The sequence below is a fragment of the Carcharodon carcharias genome, chromosome 13 (assembly GCF_017639515.1).
Source record: "Carcharodon carcharias isolate sCarCar2 chromosome 13, sCarCar2.pri, whole genome shotgun sequence".
NCBI classification, from domain to species: domain Eukaryota; kingdom Metazoa; phylum Chordata; class Chondrichthyes; order Lamniformes; family Lamnidae; genus Carcharodon; species Carcharodon carcharias.
The window spans coordinates 119044677-119065641 of NC_054479.1; the positions used below are offsets into that span (position 1 = coordinate 119044677).

General features: G+C 41.5%; 1 protein-coding gene across 6 annotated transcripts in view; it reads left to right on the forward strand.

Moving 5' to 3' along the window:
- Positions 1-20965, forward strand: part of fam185a (family with sequence similarity 185 member A) — an 88819-nt gene that overhangs the window by 14693 nt on the left and 53161 nt on the right. For 5 of the 6 annotated variants that reach the window (XM_041202531.1, XM_041202532.1, XM_041202536.1 and 2 more), the window contains exons 3-4: positions 3154-3246; positions 16412-16550. In XM_041202531.1, the coding sequence (XP_041058465.1) occupies positions 3154-3246; positions 16412-16550 (232 nt within the window). The remainder of the gene's footprint in view (positions 1-3153; positions 3247-16411; positions 16551-20965) is intronic. The other variant, XM_041202533.1, reaches the window with a different exon arrangement.

Here is a 20965-nt window from a genome sequence, read left to right on the forward strand (position 1 = left end):
GTAATGCTGTATTTAGTCCTTTCCAAGTTTGAAAATGGATACAAAGTACTCCTTTAGCAAATTTGCCATTTCCTTATTGCCCATTATAGTTGTGTCTACTTCTGTCTTTATATAGGTTTGCATTCCATTTTACCACTCTTGCTTAATAAATTTATCACTTTTGCTGTTAGCTTTGATATCCTTTCCAAACATTTTTTCATATTCTCCTTTTTATAATTCTTATTACATCACTTTCTCTGTATTATTTTGCTTTGTATAGCTCACATCATGCTGGATTTCCACTTCTTTCATTCATCTAAGCCTTTTAGCTTGATCCAGTCTCTTGTCAAACTTGTTGATGATGTTTGCTTAACTACACAATTGGAGCCTTGCCTTTTAGGGCAATGTACTGGTTTTAAATCATACCAAGGACTACTTTGCATATTTTCCACTGTTTGTAGGTTTAGCCATTAATCACTGCAGTTTATTGTGGTCAATTCGTTTGTCATCCCTTGGAAGTTTACCTTATTCTCCTTCTCGTACATATTAACTTGAATGATAGTTTTGTCATAAAAACAAAAAAACTGCGGATGCTGGAAATCCAAAACAAAAACAGAATTACCTGGAAAAACTCAGTAGGTCTGGCAGCATCGGCGGAGAAGAAAAGAGTTGACGTTTCGAGTCCTCATTACCCTTCGACAGAACTTGAGTTCGAGTCCAAGAAAGAGTTGAAATATAAGCTGGTTTAAGGTGTGTGGGGGGGAGCGGAGAGAGAGAAAGAGAGAGAAGTGGAGGAGGGGGTGTGGTTGTAGGGACAAACAAGCAGTGATAGAAGCAGATCATCAAAAGATGTCACCAACAATAGAACAAAAGAACACATAGGTGTTAAAGTTGGTGATATTATCTAAACGAATGTGCTAATTAAGAATGGATGGTAGGGCACTCAAGGTATAGCTCTAGTGGGGGTGGGGAGAGCATAGAAGATTTTAAAATATTTAAAAATAATGGAAATAGTTGGGAAAAGAAAAATCTATATAATCCGCCCTCACGCCTTCTCCTCCCTCCCAGAAACATGATAGGGTCCCCTTTGTCCTCACTTATCACCCCACCAGCCTCCGCATTCAAAGGATCATCCTCCGCCATTTCCGCCAACTCCAGCATGATGCAACCACCAAACACATCTTCCCTTCACCTCCCCCTATCAGCATTCCGTAGGGATCGCTCCCTCCGGGACACTCTGGTCCACTCCTCCATCACCCCCTACTCCTCAACCCCCTCCTATGGCACCACCCCATGCCCACGCAAAAGATGCAACACCTGCCCCTTCACTTCCTCTCTCCTCACCGTCCAAGGGCCCAAACGCTCCTTTCAAGTGAAGCAGCATTTCACTTGCATTTCCCCCATCTTAGTCTACTGCATTCGTTGCTCCCAATGTAGTCTCCTCTATATTGGAGAGACCAAATGTAAACTGGGCGACCGCTTTGCAGAACACCTGCGGTCTGTGCGCAAGAATGACCCAAACCTCCCTGTCGCTTGCCATTTTAACACTCCACCCTGCTCTCTTGCCCACATGTCTGTCCTTGGCTTGCTGCATTGTTCCAGTAAAGCCCAATGCAAACTGGAGGAACAACACCTCATCTTCCGACTAGGCACTTTACAGCCTTCTGGACTGAATATTGAATTCAACAACTTTAGGTCGTGAGCTCCCTCCCCCATCCCCACCCCCTTTCTGTTTCCCCCTTCCTTTTGTTTTTTTTCCAATAAATTATATAGATTTTTCTTTTCCCACCTATTTCCATTATTTTTAAATATTTTAAAATCTTCTATGCTCTTCCCACCCCCACTAGAGCTATACCTTGAGTGCCCTACCATCCATTCTTAATTAGCACATTCGTTTAGATAATATCACCAACTTTAACACCTATGTGTTCTTTTGTTCTATTGTTGGTGACATCTTTTGATGCTCTGCTTCTATCACTGCTTGTTTGTCCCTACAACCACACCAACCCCCTCCACTTCTCTCTCTCTCTCTCTCTCTCTCTCTCTTCCCCCCCCACCAAACACACCTTAAACCAGCTTATATTTCAACTCTTTCTTGGACTCGAACTCAAGTTCTGTTGAAGGGTCATGAGGACTCGAAACATCAACTCTTTTTTTCTCCGCCGATGCTGCCAGACCTGCTGAGTTTTTCCAGGTAATTCTGTTTTTGTTTTGTGATAGTTTTGTCACTATTTGCGAGAGTTTCCCTTAACATAAGATTATTAACTCATTCTGGCTCAGAACCCTTTATGCTCTCATTCACCTCTCTCTCCTCATCTCTTGCACTTTTCTCCCCTCACCTGACAATTTTCTTATTTGAAATGAAAAGTGCCAAATTCTGTACTACTTCCATACTTAATCCATTTCTCCTTTCCACCTGCATGAACCCCAGTGCCCAACAGCTGAAACTTAAGTGTGCTGTTTTATTTTTCAGTTGTTTTCACACAATGCTACAATCCTTATGTGCAAGGGACCAGAAACATCCACTGACTAGTCAGATGTTGATTCTACTGAACATAACACTCCTTGGAATCATAGAAACTTGCAATAAAGGAGGTCATTTGGCCCAATGCGTCTGTGCTCGTTTCATGTTCTTGGGCTTCTGAGATTCATACTTAATTCTTAACCATTTTCTGGTTTATTTTTCCTTTTAATTTGAAATTTTTTTTTATCCTGTCAATGTCTTCCTAGATGTGATACTCTGATCTCACAAAAAACAAATCAAAACTGCATGGAACAACACCATCTAAACTCCTTGCACCCTACGGGAAGCTGGAATTGTAAAAAGAAGCACTGACATTTTAACAATGACAAATTTAATTTAGAGTGTTACAATGCCACGAGTATAGTACAGCAAATCAGACCAAACTACTACTATGTTGAGAAGACATTGGGCATTAGATGTTGTTACAGTTGATGCAACGGGTTAATTTTAGGCTATGTTCAATTCCTTTTTTTCTGATGTGTTAAATCTTAAGGATATCAAGGTTAAAAGCATTGAACTTGTAGGGAACCTAATAGGAAAATTTGATATAAATTCTAGTTTGCTACATTCTTTTGGGAATATTGCAGATTTGAAGTCTTTGTTCATGGGTGAATGTGTAATTTCTCCTTTTTGTTTATTATCCTATTCAGGCTCAAAAAGTCCATGTCCACAGCAGAGGTGGGAAAGTGACCTGCCTGGGAACGATTTATGGAAATGTAGACATACAGAGCTGTAATAAAGGAGTGAGTTAATGAATCTTTTTTATTTAGCAGCTTTGATAATAGGGTTTTGTGATATACTTTATGAAGGGATTGGATAAAGTATCACCACATAGTAGACTCATGAGTAAGGTCAGAGTCTGTGGACAAATAGAGAATGGATAGCTGACTGGCTGAAAAACAGTGAGTAGGGGGTAAAGGGTGACTATGAACTGAAAGATAAACAAACCCTTCATAAATATTAAAGCCAAGCTGGGAATATGACTATTAAGGGACATTCAAGATAACATCACAGGTGGTGATAACAAAATGGCAGGAATATTGAATAATTATTTTACTTCATTATTTACCAGGAGACAGATCAAGTAGACATGACATCAAAAGATGAGATTAGCAATGATGCAACCACATTTACGATAAAAAGAGGGGAAAATAAACTAATCAAACTCAGAAGATAAGCTCAAATCCTGACTCAGACAAATTACATCCATGCATCCTAAATAAATTTAGGGAAGACATAGCAGATATTCTTCTTCTTCTTCTTCTTGAGTTCTTTGCCTGAAGGCAGGTCCGACTCATAGCCCCATGACTTTCACCATGGGTAGGGCAAGGAGGCAGCTCCTGAATTCATCCCAGCCAAAACAGGAACTTGAACCTCATGCTATTGGCATCAATCTGATCCATGTTGGCCACCTAGCCAACTGAGCTAAGTTGCTATAGCAATATATGTTTTTACATGCATGGTGTAGCCTGGAGCTATGGATAGTCATAGTAGAGGTTCCAATTTCTTTCCAGTACATGCCTGACCACGAATCTCTTCCACTTTTACCACTGGCCATTGGTGTATGATGGAAGGAATTACTAGTTGATACTCAACCTATTTGGCTGTATTAATACAGTTTCAAGTCTTGGAGTGGGTCTTGAACCTGGAGCTTCTGGCCTAGAGGCAGTGATACTACCCACTGCCCCACAAGACTTCCCTCGAGGCTCTATTTCACACATGTTAAAAATTTGTTAGAAAAAGATATGCCAGAGGCCTGGTGGATAGCTAACATTATGTCTATATTTAAGAAGGGAGATAGAACATGTCCAGAAAACTATAAGAAAAGAAAGAAAAATATAATGAGCTTTCAGCATGTATTTCAAAGGAATGTCTTATTTGACCAACTTCTCAATTCTTTAAGCAGGTAACAGAGAGTAAACAATGGTAATATAGTTAATGTAATATATCTAGATCTTTAAATAGCCTTGGATAATGAGTAAGGTTAGAGCCTGGAGACAAATAGAGAATGGATAGCTGGCTGGCTGAAAAGCAGTGAGTAAGAGGTAAAGGATTTTTATTCAGAGTGGATGCACTGGCTGTGATTTTCCACAATTCATTTGATTCGGGAGCAGTCGCATCAGTGTGGAAGTTGGCATATGTTGCTCTTTTTTGCAAGAAAGGAGGGAGGGCAGAAACTGGGAACTATGGACCAGTTAACCTAACATCAGTTGTCAGGCAAATGCTGGAGTATATTATTAAGGAAGAGTTACTATGTTTTTCTAAATGCATTGTTATGATTAGAATAAGTGAACGTGGCTTTAGTAAAAGGAAATCCTGTTTAAAAAAATTATTGGAGTTTTTTGAGAATGTGATTAAGTAAGGTAGATGAAGGGGAACCAGTAGATGTAGTATACCTGGATTTCCAAAATGCTTTTGACAAGATGCCACACAAAAGGTTAATGGGCAAGATAAGTGCCCGTAAAGTTGGAGGTAATGTGGATAGATGTTTGGGTAATAGGTAGGAAACCGAGAGTGGGCATTAATGGGACAGTCTCAAGTTGGAAGATTAAACAACTTGTAGAATAGACATATAGTTGGAAAATGAATTCGAACATAGATGTGACATATTACATTTCGGTGAGGGGAAAAATAAGCATGTCACAAGTGAGAAGCATAGGAATGGAGTAGGAATCCTAGTAAACCATGATAAACCCAAGAACATGAAAACCAGCACAGACATGATGGGCCAAATGGTCTCCTTTATTGTAAGTGGATGGTACTGAATAGTGGAGTACCGCAAGGGTCAGTACTGGGGCCTCAGTTATTTACGATCTATATTAATTACTTAGATGAAGTGACTGAGTAAGTTTGCTGATGATACAAAGCAAGATGGGGAGGACATAGAAGCTGCAAAGAGATGTGGACAGGTTAACTGAGTGGGCAACAAGATGGCAGATGGATTATAACATAGGGAAGTGTAGAGTTATTCACTTTGATCAAAAGAATAGAAGAGCTGAACATTTTTTAATAGGCAAGAAACTTGTAAGTGTTGATGTTCAAAGAAACTTGGGTATGCTCATACAAGGAATGCAAAAAGTTAACATACAGGTTACAGCAAGCCATTAGGAAGGCACGTGGCATGGTGGCCTTTATTGTAAGGGGATTGGAGTCTACTAATAAATAAGTCATGCTAGAGTTGTACAGGGTTTTGGGGAGACCATACTTGGAGTACCATAAGCAGTTTTGGTCTCCATATTTAAGAAAAGATATACTTGCAGTGAAGGCAGTGCAATAAAGGTTCACCAAATTGGGGGTTGTCTTATGATGAGAGGCTGAGTAAATTGGGTCTTTTTCTCTGGAGTTTGGAAGAATGATGGGTGAAGTCATTGAAACATACAAGTTTCTGAAGGAGCTTGATAAGGTAGACCCTAAGAGATTGTTTCCACTGGCCCAGGGAATCTAAAATGCAGGAGCAGAATCCCGGGTTAAGGGGACAGTAATTTAAGCTGAGGAGAAATTACTTCACTCAAAGGGCTGTGAATCTTTGAAATTCGCTGCCCCAGAGGGTTGTGGATGCTTCGTCATTGAATACATTTAAGGCTGGGTTATACAGACAGATTTTTGATGTCTCGGGGAATCGAGGGTATAGGGAATAGGTAGGGAAATGGAGTCGAAGCCCAAGATCAGCCATGATCGTATTGAATGGCGGAGCAGGCTCGATGGGCCATATGGTCTACTCCTATTTTTTGTCTTCATGTGGTACAGAGTCCCACAAAGATCAGTGCTGGAAACACCATTGTTCACAATTTATGTTAACAATTGACATTGGAATCAAAAACAAAAATTCTAAATTTACAGACAATGCCAAATTGGGATGGATAGTCAACATTGAGGAGGGCCATAATAAATCACGAGAAAACATTTAGAAACTTGTAGAATGGGCATATAAATGATAAATGAATTCGAACATAGATCAATATGACATATTACATTTTGGTGAAGGAAAAAGCATGTCATATCACTTAGAAAATGAAAATCCGGATTGGGTAGAGGAACAAATACACAAATCACTAAAAATTATGATGCACATCAGTAAGGCCACAATGAAAGTTAGCTAAGTGGATAGGGTTTGTTTTTAGAGGGATAGAATTGAAAAGTAGAGAAGCTACACTAAACTCATATCTAAACTTGGTTAGATTACACTTGGTCACCATCTTATAAAAAAGATATAGAAACACTGACAAGGATGCAAAAACGATTTACAAGGCTGATACCAGAACTGGGGTATATGGGAGATGTTTGTGAGGGTTAGTACCATCGACCCACTGCCAAGCCCCACATCCACTTTAAAAGGGATGTGGGTAGGGGAAACCTGTGTCCCATAACTCTCCAACTCTCACTTATGACTCCCAAGTAGCTGGTTGTGCACACCAACTGTCATACCCTGGGATCGTGAATTGGCAGTCATGCATAACTAAGTAAGGAGCCCTTCAGCTTCAGCGAGTGTTGGGGATATCACCCCTTCTAATGTGCATGAAGAGTAAGAATGGTGGAAGAAGCAGAAGAGTTCTGCAAGTTAGTAGAACAATGGCTCAAGGCGGAAACCAGCAAGGTGTGACACAACCAAGGGCAGCTGTGACACTTACTAAGGCAATGTGGGCAATCACCTATGATGAGTTTGGGACCTCACACATTGAGCCCCATTATTAGTCATGGAAAATCATAGTCAAAGAATAGGAGTTACAAAAGAGGTTGGAGCCCCTGCAGCTGATTCTGTTGTAAGTAACGACAGAGAGGGAGACACCCTTGCCTAATGAAGTAACCAACAAATTTATGGCCAAGTTGACCTAAACTCAAAAGAGATGTCAGCTTCATTGCAGGAGGTAGCTTCATGAGAACAGGAATGTGGAATATAAGGACTTTATACCAGGCAGGAAAGGTTGATATTTGCATTCAAGTAATGGATGCACACTGTATTGAACTTACTAGCAACTTGCAGAAGTCAAATGGAGAAGAAGAATCATATGCTTTACTTGGGAAGTGAGAAGCATAGGAATGGAGTAGGAATCCTGGTAAACAAAAGATGCAAGAGATCAGTTTAAGGCTACAGGCCAATCTCAAAGAGTGATTATGATTAAGATTGGAGAACAGTCTTTTGATTTGGTTGACATAAAAGTTTATGCCCTGACACAAGATCACAATGTGCAGGAAATAGAGGGATTTTATGATCACATCCTGAAGAGTTATGATCAAATCAAATGAACTGATTTGGTAATTCTAATGGGCGACTTAAACACTAAAGCTGGTGAAGAAATGTCAGGACCGCACGTTGGTCAATATGGCCATGGATCGAGAAATCAAAGAGAGAGACTGATACAATTTTGTCAAGCCAATGGTATGATGATGGCAAGCAACCTTCATACGCAACAAACTGCCCACTTGGAGAAGTCCAGGCAATGACACTTACTAAGACAATAAGTCCAAAATAAAGTTGTAGTTGCGTGACTGAAAATCTTGAAACAACTTTAAGTGAATCATAGGTTCCCATAGGAATCAATGTTAAAGCTTTAGTTGGATTCCTTTGTATTTTCCGGACAAGAAATGCCCAACGTATAAGTTTAAATATGTGGCCATAGCTGGAGTAACTTACAAACTAAAATAAATCACTGAATATAATAGCAATACTGTATAAATTCAAATTAGGTAACGCAAAATTACCCAAACAAGCCCTGAGTAACGCAACTTCTGTGCCTCACCTACAGCACTCCTAAAACTCATCACAATCTTTTGCAGGGGCTCCAACCTCTTTTCTGTTCTCTATCTCTGTATCTCCCCAGCCCTCTCTGTCTCTCCCCATCCCTCTGTCCCTCTTCGTCGTGTCTCCCCCCCCCATCCTTACCCCCACACCAGCTCAGCGCAGTGACTCGGCAACCCGAGGCTCTGGCCAACTCCCGGTACAAGGTTGCACATGGGCTAAGAGCCTGGACTTCTTCCTGACGGTCTACAGGCAGTCAAGCCCCTGCCCTGTGCTGCAGAATTGTCATTAATTGAGCAGGGGACCCTGCTTGCTGCCTCTCTTTCCCCTCCCAGTTACTTCATTACCCGAATGGTGGTCAGCAACTTCCCATCCTGAGCCGCCATGGCACTGCTGTGAGTGGTGGTGACTGTCACAGCCCAGCCTCTGGGCCGGGCTCCCTGCCTTGAGCTCATGGTCTCAGGCCTCGCTGTCTCCCCTCAGCCTGGTCCTCTGGTGATGGTGGCGTTAGGACATTAGAATAAAAACAAAAAAACTGCGGATGCTGGAAATCCAAAACAAAAACAGAATTTCCTGGAAAAACTCAGCAGGTCTGGCAGCATCGGCAGAGAAGAAAAGAGTTGACGTTTCGAGTCCTCATGACCCTTCAACAGAACATTAGAACATGGCAGTTGCTGGCCCACAGTGCAGCGTGTGGGGTTGTGCGGGGCCAGAGTGCAGATGATGTAAGAACAAGAATGGCGACAAATGGGAAAAACTAAACAAATCCTGTAGAATAAATAATGTAAAGATGAAGCAATGTTAAGCGGGCAGACTTAAAGCAACTTGAGGAGACTTAACTGTATAGAAATCAAATAGATTATGTGATGGTGAAACAATGTTTTAGAAACAATATAAAGTACACAAGTATTCCAGCACGGAAATAAATTCAGATCATTGTCTCCTTGTGGCAAAATTTAAGATGAAACTGAAAACATCTAAAAAGAAATAGATGTGTGCGACCTTTTAGATCTTGACATGTTGAAGAATGAGAATACCTGAGAGGAATTCACTCTTAAAGTAAAAAAAACAAATAGGAAAGTCTCGGGATTGAGGAAACAGAACAAGCAAAGGTCTCAGAACCAGAAATAGAAAGCATACAGCATGCTGCAAAGGAAAAAAAGATACTAGGAGTGGATGAACAATGAGATACTAGCAATGATGATAGAAAGAGGGAAGAAAAGAAAACACCTGTGTATGATGAAGTTGAAAATAAAGAATGCAAGTAGGCAGGCTAAAGAGAAATGATACAATGAGACTGAAGTATTGGAGCTGGAAGGAAATCACAAAATGAGAGTTATGCACTAGAAGATTAAATTTTTGACAGAAAAAAGGGATAACAACAAATAGTGGGTGCACAAAAGATGGTAAAATATTGTTTGAAAGGGATGCAGCAGCAAAAAGATGGACAGAATATATAAGTGAACTGTACGATAATCCAAATCAAGAGAGTCCTCAAGATATTTGGAGACAAATGGAGGACCAAACATCATAATTTCAGAGGTCAAGAATGCTTTGAAATTGATGAGTACAGGAAAAGCTCCAGGCATAGATGAAGTAACAACAGAATATCTAAAAGCCCTTGGGGAACAGAATTAGAAGTGATAACAGAAATTTGTGATCAAATTTATGCCTAAGGATACATTCCAAGTGACTTGAGACATTCACTATTTAAGTTACCTAAGAAACCTAAAGCAAAGGAGTGCAATCAACTTAGAACTATAAGCTTAACGAGTCATCTCATTAAACTGATTTTGAGAATCATAACAGAAAGAAATAATATATTTGAAGCAGTAATTAGTGACACGCAGTCTGGATTTAGACCTGGGGGAGGAATAAGAGATAGAATATTTAACCTAAGAACAATCTTCAATAAATATCTAGAAATAAACAAGAACATGGGCTTTTATAGTCTATGAAACATTTGACCGTGTTTATCACCATACGTTAATACTGTAGATGTGATGCTGAAATGTGACATTGGCAGTAAAGATGTGAGATTTATCCAAAGCTTATATTGGGACCAAACAGTGAGTTTTAGGCGAGAAGATAGCCAATCAGACATATTTCAAGTGAAGAGAGGAGTATGACAAGGTTGTGCACTTTCATCAGAATTATTCAATCTGTACACAGTACAACTATTCATAGAATTAGATGTACATCCAGGGTTAAAAATTGGAGGCAAGAACATAACAAATTTGCGGTACGCCGACGACATAGCACTACTTGCAGAATCAGAACAAGCCCTATAAAATAACGTAGATCAAGTAAGATCTAAGTTTAAAATATGGTTTGAGCATGAACACCAAAAAGACAGAAACAATCATAGCTAGAAGGACTACATTAGAAGAAGCTAGAGCGAAGATTAAAATGGATGATATCACACTGGAACATGTAGATAAATGTCTATTTAGGAAAAATAATAAAAGAAGATTGTAGATGTGATGCCAAAATTAGAAGAAGGATGGAGATAGACAAAAATAATTTTGTGAAGAGGAAGCTCAAGCTTGTAACAAAACTCATAAGATGCTACATTCTATCCACTTATCTGTACACCTCAGAAACCTGGACAATAAATAAAGATCTGTAGAAGAAAATAAGAGGCCTTTGAAATGTGGATACTAAGAAGTATGCTAAAATTTCCATACACAGAGCAAAAGTCCAATAAAGAGGTGCTTGAAATTGCAAGAACAAAAAGAACTTATCTTAAAAAAATGATATCCAGAAAAGAAAATGTTTGTATTTCGGCCATTTCATCAGAGCTGAAAAGCTACAGAAATCTTTTCCAGAGGATAGCAGAAAGAGGGGTCAACCTAGGTGTAGTTGGATGACAGATGTCAGAGTGGTTGCTACAGTGTATGTGTAAGAGGAAGGCTGAGGGGTGATTGCAGAGATATTTAAGATTAGGAAAGCTTTGATAGAGTGGAGACAATGTGTGTGTGTGTTTCCACCTGTGAGGAAGAGCAAAACTAGATATCAATATAAGGCAGTCACCAAGAAATCAAATGGGGAATTTAGAAAAAATATAATTATGCTGGAGAGTGGTGAGAATGTGGATTTCTCTACCAGAGGAAGTAGTTGCAGTGAATAATATAGATGCCTTTAAAACAAAACTAGATAAGTAATTGATGGAGAAGAAAATAAAGGGTTTTACTGATCAGTTTAGATGAGGAAGGATGGGTGGAACATTGATTGGAGCATAAACACTGGCATGGATAACAAAATTTATGTGAAAATAAGAGACTTGCGCCAGATTTTTAACTGGCAAGGAGAGGGGTGGGTTGGGGTGTGGGGGAGGCGATGGTGCTGGGAGAGAGGTGGGGTATTAAATCACTGAAAAGTTTGACTTTAACCCTGCATTCTGGCATTAACACTCTGCATCCAGCTGGGGCCCGTGAGGTGAGAACACAGTGGGGAGTTTAATTAAATTGGCATGCTAGGAAGACGTCAGAAGACTGAAATTGTTGAAGTTGTGGTCAGCTACAGTGAAAGGCCTATGCTTCAGGATTACTTCTGACAGCCAGCAATCACTACATTGAATGTCACTTTTGACTTTTAGGAATTACTTTCAAGAGCCTTCGAGTGTATGCTCCTTCATATCAACTTCCTTGTTGTAGCCTGTACCTCTGATGAGGATCAAAAGGAGCAGCAGCAGCAACACCAAAATCAGCAGTTGCCTTCTCCTAATCCACAGACTTCTTTCTTCACAAGGCAGAGAGCATGGGAGTAGAGATCCAGTTCCAAGGAGGCAAGACCTCCACTGAGTGTCTAGAGGCTGGGGATCAGCACTCGATCATGTTTGAGCACCAGTGCTTCAGGAGGCACTGGTTCATTGCTGACATCTGCAACCTCCTGGAACAAGACTTCTTTCCCAGTAGTCCTGATGAACATGCATTTCCAGTGGTCCCCAAGGAGGAAGTCCATTCTAGCATTCCCACCCCCCCACTCCTGGGTCCTTGCCACTCCCCGAATTTGTGTACTCTCTTTCTGCAAAGAGAGAAAGCAGAGAATTGTGAGGATTAGAAATTGATTGCATAGGGAGAAGGGAATGGCAACATATGCAGAGAGTGACTTTAAGAGATAGATATGAGAATGAATGCGAGGGTTGGCTGTGCAGAGGGGATGTGAGGAGGTGCATGGAGAGATGAATGAGTGGAGCTGCAAGATCTGTTCTGAAGAATAATGTGCAGGAGAATACTGTAAAAGGATTGCGGCTTGGGCAGAGTATGAAGTTGGAAGTTTGGTGAGTGAGGGAGTTTGGTAAAGAAGAGAAGCAGGTGCTCCCTACTTCTAACTTTTCAGTCTCTAGCAGTTGGTGAGTTTTCTTCCTTTGTCTCCAAGCTAGGAGAGTGCAACTCATAAGCCACTTGGTCAATGAGCATTGTAAATAGATGTATAATAGAAAAATGTAGAAGTTTTAAATAACCCTTAACTACCTACAGGAGAAGGAGCTGATTCATGAGTGAGGATCTGTAATTCTACATTCTACTAGCAACTAGTTTAAAAGTAAGGTTAACGCATGACAGGGCTGCTTGGCCAAGTGGAATATGACTCCTGTGGTATGTGGGAAGTTGTGGACACTTCAGATGGCCTTGATGAGCAAGTCTGCAGGAAGTGTCATCAGCTACAGAAACATGAGCTCTGGGTTTCAGAATGTAAGCGGCAGCAGAAGTCACTGTGGCGCTTCCGCGAGGCTGAGAATTAGTGGATAGCATCTTTAGGGAGGTTCTCACATTGCAGGTTACAAGCATGCAGGCGGAGATGAAATGGGTGACCACCTGAAAGTCTAGGAGGACCAGGCGGAGTAGTGCAGAAGTCCTTGGACTCTATCTCACTCACAAACTGGTTTTCCATTTTGTGCGCTGGAAAGGGTGAAGGTTCCTCCGAGGTTTGGAGCAAGAGTCAAGCTTGGGGCACCATGGGTGGCTCAGCTGCACAAGCGGGAATGAAGAAGAGTGGAAGAGAAATAGTGGTAGGGGATTTGATAGCTAGAGGAATAGACAGGCATTTTTGCGGCTGTAGATGTGATTCAAGGGTAGTGTTGCTTCCCTGGCGCCAGGATCAAAGATGTCAGAGTGGCTGCAGAACGCTCTTAAAGGGCAGGGTGAATAGCCAGAGGTCGTGGTTCATATTGGTACTGACGACATAGGTAGAAATGGGGATGAGACCCTGAAAACAGATCTTGGGAAGCTAGGTAAGACATTAAAAAGAAGGAACTTGGAGAGTAATCTCCAGATTATTCCCAGTGCCGCGAGCTAGTGAGCATAGAAATAGGAGTTTAGACCTGATGAATGCGTGGCTGGAGAGATGGTGCAGGAGGGAGGGCTTCCTGGACCATTGGGACCGGTTCTGGGGGAGGTGGGACCTGTACAAGCTGGACAGTTTGCACCTCAATGGGACCGGGACCAATATCCTTGCTGGGAGGTTGCTAATGCTGTTGGGCAGGGTTTAAACAGGGGGATGGGAAACTGAGGGTAGATTCAGATGGTGCAAAATCAGAAATGGAAATGGAGGGCAGAAAATTAGCATTTGAGTCTGGAAGGCAGAGGAAACAAGGAATAGAAAATGAGAAGAGAGTTTGGCAGTGCTCAAGGGTATATTCTTCAATGCAAGTACTATAGTAAATAAAACAGATGAGATGAGGGCACAGATGGAAATGTGGTGGTATTATGATATAGTTATTAAAGAAGAGGGATATGAATGGCAGCTCAATGTTTCTGGTTATAGGGTTTTCACATGAGATGGGGGGGGGATAAAAATGGTAGAGAGGGTGGTAATTTTGATTAGAGAAGCAATTACAGCTGTGAGGGGGGATGATATGCTAGAAGGATCATCAATTGAGGTCATATGGATTGATTTTAGGAACAAAAAAAAGGGGGCAGTCACATTACTGGGAGAGTACTATAGATCCCCAAACATTCCGAGGGAGATAGAAGAGCAAATGTGTAGGCAAATCCCTGAGTAGTTTTAGTTAATGAAGCTGGGCAGGTGGAAGGAGTGGTAGTGGGGGTTTTAAATTTCTTTATGGAAAAGGACAAAGATAGAACAGGAGTTATAAAGTTCCAAATTGGGGTAAGGCCAATTTTACTAGGTTAAGTGATTTAGCAAAAGTGGACTAGAAGCAACTACTTGAAGGTAAATCAGTATCAGAGCATTGGGAGGCATTCAATGGGGAGATTCAAGGGGTTCAGAGTACACATGTTCCCACAAAGAAAAAGGGTGGAATGGCCAAATATAGAGCCCCCTGGATGTCAAGATGTCAAAAGGAAATTAGGAAAGCAAAGAGAGGGCATGAAAGAATATTGGCAAGTAAAATAAAGGTGAACCCAAAGATGTTTTAGCAATACATTAAGAGTAAGAGAATAACTAAGGGAAGAGTAGGACCCATAAAAGACCAAAAAGGTAACCTATGTGTGGAGGCGGAAGATGTGGTATGGTCCTTAATGAATACTTTGCATCTGTCTTCACAAAAGAGGAGGACGATGCAGACATTGAGGAGTGTGAAGTATTGAATGTGATAAACATACGGAGGGAGGAAGTATTGAAGGGTATGGCATCCTTAAAAGTGGATAAATCACCAGGACTGGATGAAATGTACTCCAGGCTAAAAGAAGACAGGGAAGAAATAGTGAAAGGTCTGACCATCATTTTCCAATCCTTGCTGGATGCAGGTGTGGTGCCAGAGGAGGTATGCTAACATTGTACCTTAGCCCCTTTCAATGCACTCCTGCTTGATTTGAGAGGCTGCCCTCTTCCTCGCATCTTTGGGAAACACTACCTCATTTAAGTCCCCCGATCCTGCAGCAGGATCTCCAGGTAAGAGAGAGAGAGACCAGGAGGGCAGCCTACTCTCTAGTTCTGTAGTTGTTGTGGCCACAGGAATCCATGTCCAGGTCAACCATTCTGGGGTCTTTACTTTGACAGATCTGGTGTGTCACCCCAACCTCCTTCTCTAGTCTGGAAACCCAGAAGTGGGATGTTAATGCTATGATTCAGTTAATGAGCAACAGCAAAGCTTACTGCAGATTTCAACGGTTCATGACCCGCTTGAGGGGCCTATCATTTGAAAACTCTGTCCTTGTATTCACTCGTCATATATTTGCTGGGCTGTTCAATGTAGACCACACCATTGAGGATGGCCTATGCAACTAGTAGCTACTTCCCCATGAAAGGACAGTTTTGTTCTACACTGGGGACCCCATTAGTATGACCACAAACTTGACCCAAGAATATACAAAAGAGTTACAACCCAAACAAAGCTAGCTTCAGCTTAACTATGGAAGTAATTACATGGAGAATTGATATAAAACTTTTTTTAATAGCTTGCTCTTGGTGAACAACGTTTTCTCCATTCACCCATTGATTATTAAGAAAGACTTGCTTTAGTATAGCGCCTTTCATGACTCCAGGTAATGGCAGCCAGTTTGCACACAGCAAACTCCTGCAAGCAGCAGCATGACGATGACCTGATAATTTGTTTCTTTTAGTGTGTGATGTTGATTGAGGGATAAATATTGGCCAGGACACCAGGGATATCTCTCCTGCTCTTCAAAATGATGCCATGGGATCATTCTGTCTATCTTAGAAAGCCAGGAGGGCCTGGGTTTTACATCTTATCTGGAAGGTGGCACCCCTGACAGTGCAGCATTCTCTCAGTATTTCATTCTGTGTCGGTCTAGAATTTGTGCTTGAGTCTCTGGAGTGGGTTTTGAACCCACAACTTTATGGCTGCAGAGATGAGAGAGTTAACAATTGAGCCACAGCAGGACACCATCTTTTAATAACATTTTGTTCAAAAGTTCTTTTCGCAAGTGTAACCTGGTCTGATTCGTCTTCTCATTTTTCTTGCCCCTCTCTGGTGATTCACCTTCCCTTCTCAGTGCCTTCTAATAACCTGATCAAAATTGTGAACTCCATTACAGAATAAGAGGCTTTAGTTTGCATTTTGCTACTACATGAAGCAGCTCAATGGAGCACAAACGCATTGTATCCCCATCCTGCCACTGCACAGATGTTTATGACATTAATAGAATGAAGATCCAAGTAAAGACTTTGCTTAACTAGGGGAGGAATGATAGTGCTCCTAGTGAATAGCATTTTCAGCTGATCCTAACCCTTTGCATTTTCTCCAGATTGTGGAAATTGACAAACTTCAGGGAACAAGCATGAATATTTCCACCACTAATGGCTCGCTAAAAACAAAGTACATTTATGCTGAATCTTCACATCTGTCGTCTTCTAATGGCAACATTGAACTTGGAAACGTTCATGGTGAGAATTTTATATATTCAGCCCTAATTTGTGTCACAAAGAAGCTTTTTTTGTAGTACTTTATTTCACAGATGGAAAGACCATAGATCAACAAATTATGCATAAAGGAGTTATGTGAGTCTTTCGTAATTAAAAGTTGGAAACTGCAGTTTCCAAGAAGAGGCTGGAATGGGGATTTCCTTTACAGCCTGTTAACTGAGTTTACTGTTATCTTTTAACAAAAACATATGTGTTGCAGTTGTGGAGCAGTGGTTCAGATACAGTTCTGGAATGACAAACAATTCCTAATTAGCTGTGGTCTGGCAGATGAATTTAGTCATGCAATAGGGATGCAAGATTCGTATCCATAAATGTGTAAGTTATATCAAACCAAATGTGCAGCTGCTGTTTTAATATCATTAGAACTCATAGAAAAAAACTCTATAGCCAAGATTTGATCATTGTTCCTGTTTCGTCAATTTGCTGGAAAATATCCAAAAAATTATTTTTTTTTTTTTAAAGGCCTGTAACAATTTAATGATGTACTGGCTATTTGTAAAATTGCCTGAGATATCAAGCAGTACTGTGGGAAGAAAGAGAACCTCCTGCTTTAATAGTTTACTTAAACCTTGCTGCAGGAAGTGCAGCTAAAATGGGTCCTAATCTTTCCCCAGTATAGCCACAGGATCTCTAAGTCAATGAGGTAAAGGCATTAAAAAGTTTGACTTTTCAGAGGATGTGGCCCCAGTGCTGGAAAAAAGTTACTGATTTCACCAGGACGGGTAAGGTTATATCCTGCAATTAGCTCATAACCTAAACTCCTTTACCAATGCATTCCTTCATTCTCTCTGCACTTTCTTTTGGAGTACCTTTGCAATTTACACCTTCTTTACGCAGCACTGCCTTAAACATATGGCTGCCTCAGACAACTGGTCACAACTTCTTCTATTGAACAGCATCTGCATGCACTCTGTCTTCACAATATCTGTGGAGAGCACCTTTTACAAGTTGGGGTAGATAGATTCCCATGTCACCAATGTCACATATCAACGTATGCCTATGATTCAGTAGAAGCAGGCTGCATATAACAGGAAACAGATGCTCACAAGCAGAAAGAGAACAGTAACTTTGCATCCCCTGACACCATTTGAGAAGTAGACATTTTTATTTCAGGGATGCAAATGGAAGGGAAAGCAGGCAATGAAACAAAAATGATCACTACTGAGGTTATGTTAAGCATTTTTTCCTTTACATACCAGCTTTATTCAGACCGCATAATCATGGCACAAATTTCTGTATATCAGCACTTGGCTGTCAGTTTTTTAAATGAAGATATTTGTCAATGGATTAAGAAGACCTGCTCCCAACAATTTTCATCTTTATATTTCTATAACTGCAGCAGAAGAAGCTAACTGAGGGATCCTGCATCTGGACTTTCACTATACCAGTTTTGTGAATTATTCTTACAGAAGCCAAGTTTTTCAAAAATTATTTGTGCATGGGTTGTGAGCATTGCTGACAAAGTGAGCATTTATTGCCCATCCCTAATGACCTTTGGGAACATGGATGTGAACTGGCACCTTGAATTACTGATTTTCTTGTGTAAATATAAGCATTCCATGTCCAAATGCAGCAAGACCTAGGCAATATCCAGGCTTGGGCTGACAAGTGGCAAGTAACATTCGTGCCACATGTGCCAGGCAGTGAGCACCTCTGACGAGAGAATCTAACCATTGCCCCTTGACATTCAGTGGCATTACCATCGCTGAGTCCCCCACTATCAACATCCTCGGGGTTACCATTGACCAGAAACTGAACTGGACTAGCCATATAAATACTGTGGCTACAGGAGCAAGCCAGAGGCTAGGAATCCTGCGACGAGTAACCCATCTCCTGACTCCCCAAAGCCTGTCCACTATCTACAAGACACAAGTCAGGAGTGTGATGGAATACTCTCCACTTACCTGAATGAGTGCAGCTTATAACAACACTCAAGAAACTTAACACTGTCTAGGACAAAGCAACCTGCTTGATTGGCACCCCATCCACAAATATTCAGCCCCTCCACTACCAACGCGCAGTGGGTACCATTTATAAGATGCACTGCAGGAATTCACCAAGGCTCCTTAGACAGCACCTTCCAAACCCATGACCACCACCACCTAGAAGGACAAGGGCAGCAGATAGTTAGGAGCACTACCACCTGGAGGTTCCCCTCCAAATCACTCACCATCCTGACTTGGAAATATATCGCTGTTCCTTCACTGTCGCTGGGTCAAAACCCTGGCATTACCTTCCTCACAGCACACTGGGTGTACCTACACCACATGGACTGCAACAGTTCAAGAATGCAGCTCACCACCAACTTCTCAAGGGCAATAAATGCTGGTTTAGCAAGCAATGCCCACTTCCCATGAATGAAAATTTAAAAAAAAATACCCACAGTGCTGTTGGGAAGAGTACCAGGATTTTGGCGTAGTGACAGTAAAGGAATGGCAATTATAGTTCCATGTCAGAATGGTGTGTGACTTGGAGGGGAACTTGCAGATGGTGGTGTTCCCATGCACCTGCTGCCCTTGTTTCTTCAGGTGGTAGAGGTAACCGTTTTGGAAGGCGCTGTCAAAGGAACCTTGGCGATTTGCTGCTGTAGATGGTACTCACTCCTGTCTCTGAGGCCGCCAGTGAATGCAGTGCCAATCAAGCGGGCTGCCTTATCCTGGGTGATGTTGAATTTCTTGAGTATTGTTGGGGCTGCACTCATCCAGGTAAGTGGGGAGCACACCTGACTTGTGCATTGTAGTGATTTACTCATTGCAAAATTCCAGCCTCTGAATTGCTCTTGTGGCTACAGTGTTTACAAGCCTGATTCAGTTAAGTTTCTGATTATTGGTAACCACCAGGATGTTGTTGACAGACAATTAGCAATGGAAATGTAATTGAATGTGAAAGGGAGATGGTTAGATTCTCTTGTTGTTGGTGATCATTGCACAGCACTATGTTGCACGAATGTTACTTGTTACTTGTCACTTATCAGCTCAAGCCTGAATATTGTCTGTGCCTTGCTGCATGCAGACACTGACTGTTTCATTTGCGGAGTCATGAATGAGACTGAACACTGCAATCATCAGCAAACATCCCAGTTTTTGACCTTGTGTTGAAGGGAAGGTCATTGATGAAGTAGCTGAGGAACTCCTGCAGTGAGATGGCTGGCTTCCAACAACTCATCTTCCTTTGTGCTATGTATGATCAACCATTGGAGAGTTTTCCCCTGATTCCCATTGACGACAGTTTTACTAGGGTTCCTTGATGCCACACTCAGTCAAATGCTACCTTGATGTCAAGAGCTCTCTCTTCAATTCTGGAATTTGGCTCTTTTGTCCATGTTTAGACCAAGACTGTAATGTTGTAACCCAAAACTGAGCATCACTGAATAAGTGCCACTTCCTAGCACTGTCATTGACACCTTCCATCATTTTTGCTGATGGTTGACAGTGGACCGATGTGGCGGTTATTGTCTGGATTAGATTTGACCTACTTTTCATGTGCAGGGCATACTTCGATGATTTTTCCACATTGCCAGTGTTGTAGCTGTACTGAAACAGTTTGGCCTAGGGGCATGGCTAATTCTGGAGCACAAGTCTTCACTACAGCTAGGATGTTATCAGGGTTCATAGCCTTGCTTTACCCAGTGAGCTCAACTGATTCTCTATCACATGGAGCGAATTGAATTAGCAGAAGACTGGCATCTGTACTTGGGGTGTCAAGTGCCATTCACTTGGCCCTTTGATTGAAGAAGGTTACAAGTTCCTCAGCTTTATCTTTTGCAGTGATGTGCTAGGCTTTGCTTTCATTCAAGCTGGGGATGTTAGTGAGCTGCCTCCTCCTGTTAATTGTTTAATCAGCAGGACTGCAGACCTTTGATCTGATCTGTTGATTGTGGGATCAATTATCCCTGTCGTTGCATACTGCTTCCACTTTTTAGCTTGCACATGGTCCTCTGTTGCAGCTTCACTATTTTTAGGTGTGCCTGGTAGCTCATTTATTAAGTAAACCTTGTGCTACTATTGACATGCTCTTCTATGCTTGAAGAAGGATTGGTCCCTTTGCATGATGGTTGTGGTACAATTCTGCTGATGGCCCACATCACTCCATGGATGCTCAGTTTTGACCTGCCTGCTAGACCTGATCTGAACCTATTCCATTTAGCATGCTTGCACCTTCACACAACATGTGTGTGTCCTCCTTGTGGACACAGACTTCACCTCCACAAGGACTGTCTGGTGCCTGCTAATATCAGTGCATCATGGGCAAATACATCTGTGACAGGTAGATTGATGAGGACAAGGTCGAGTAGGTTTTTCCCTTGTGTTGGTTCTCACCACCTGCCATAAGCACATTTTGGCAGTTAAGTCCTTCAGTGTCCATCACACCTTGGC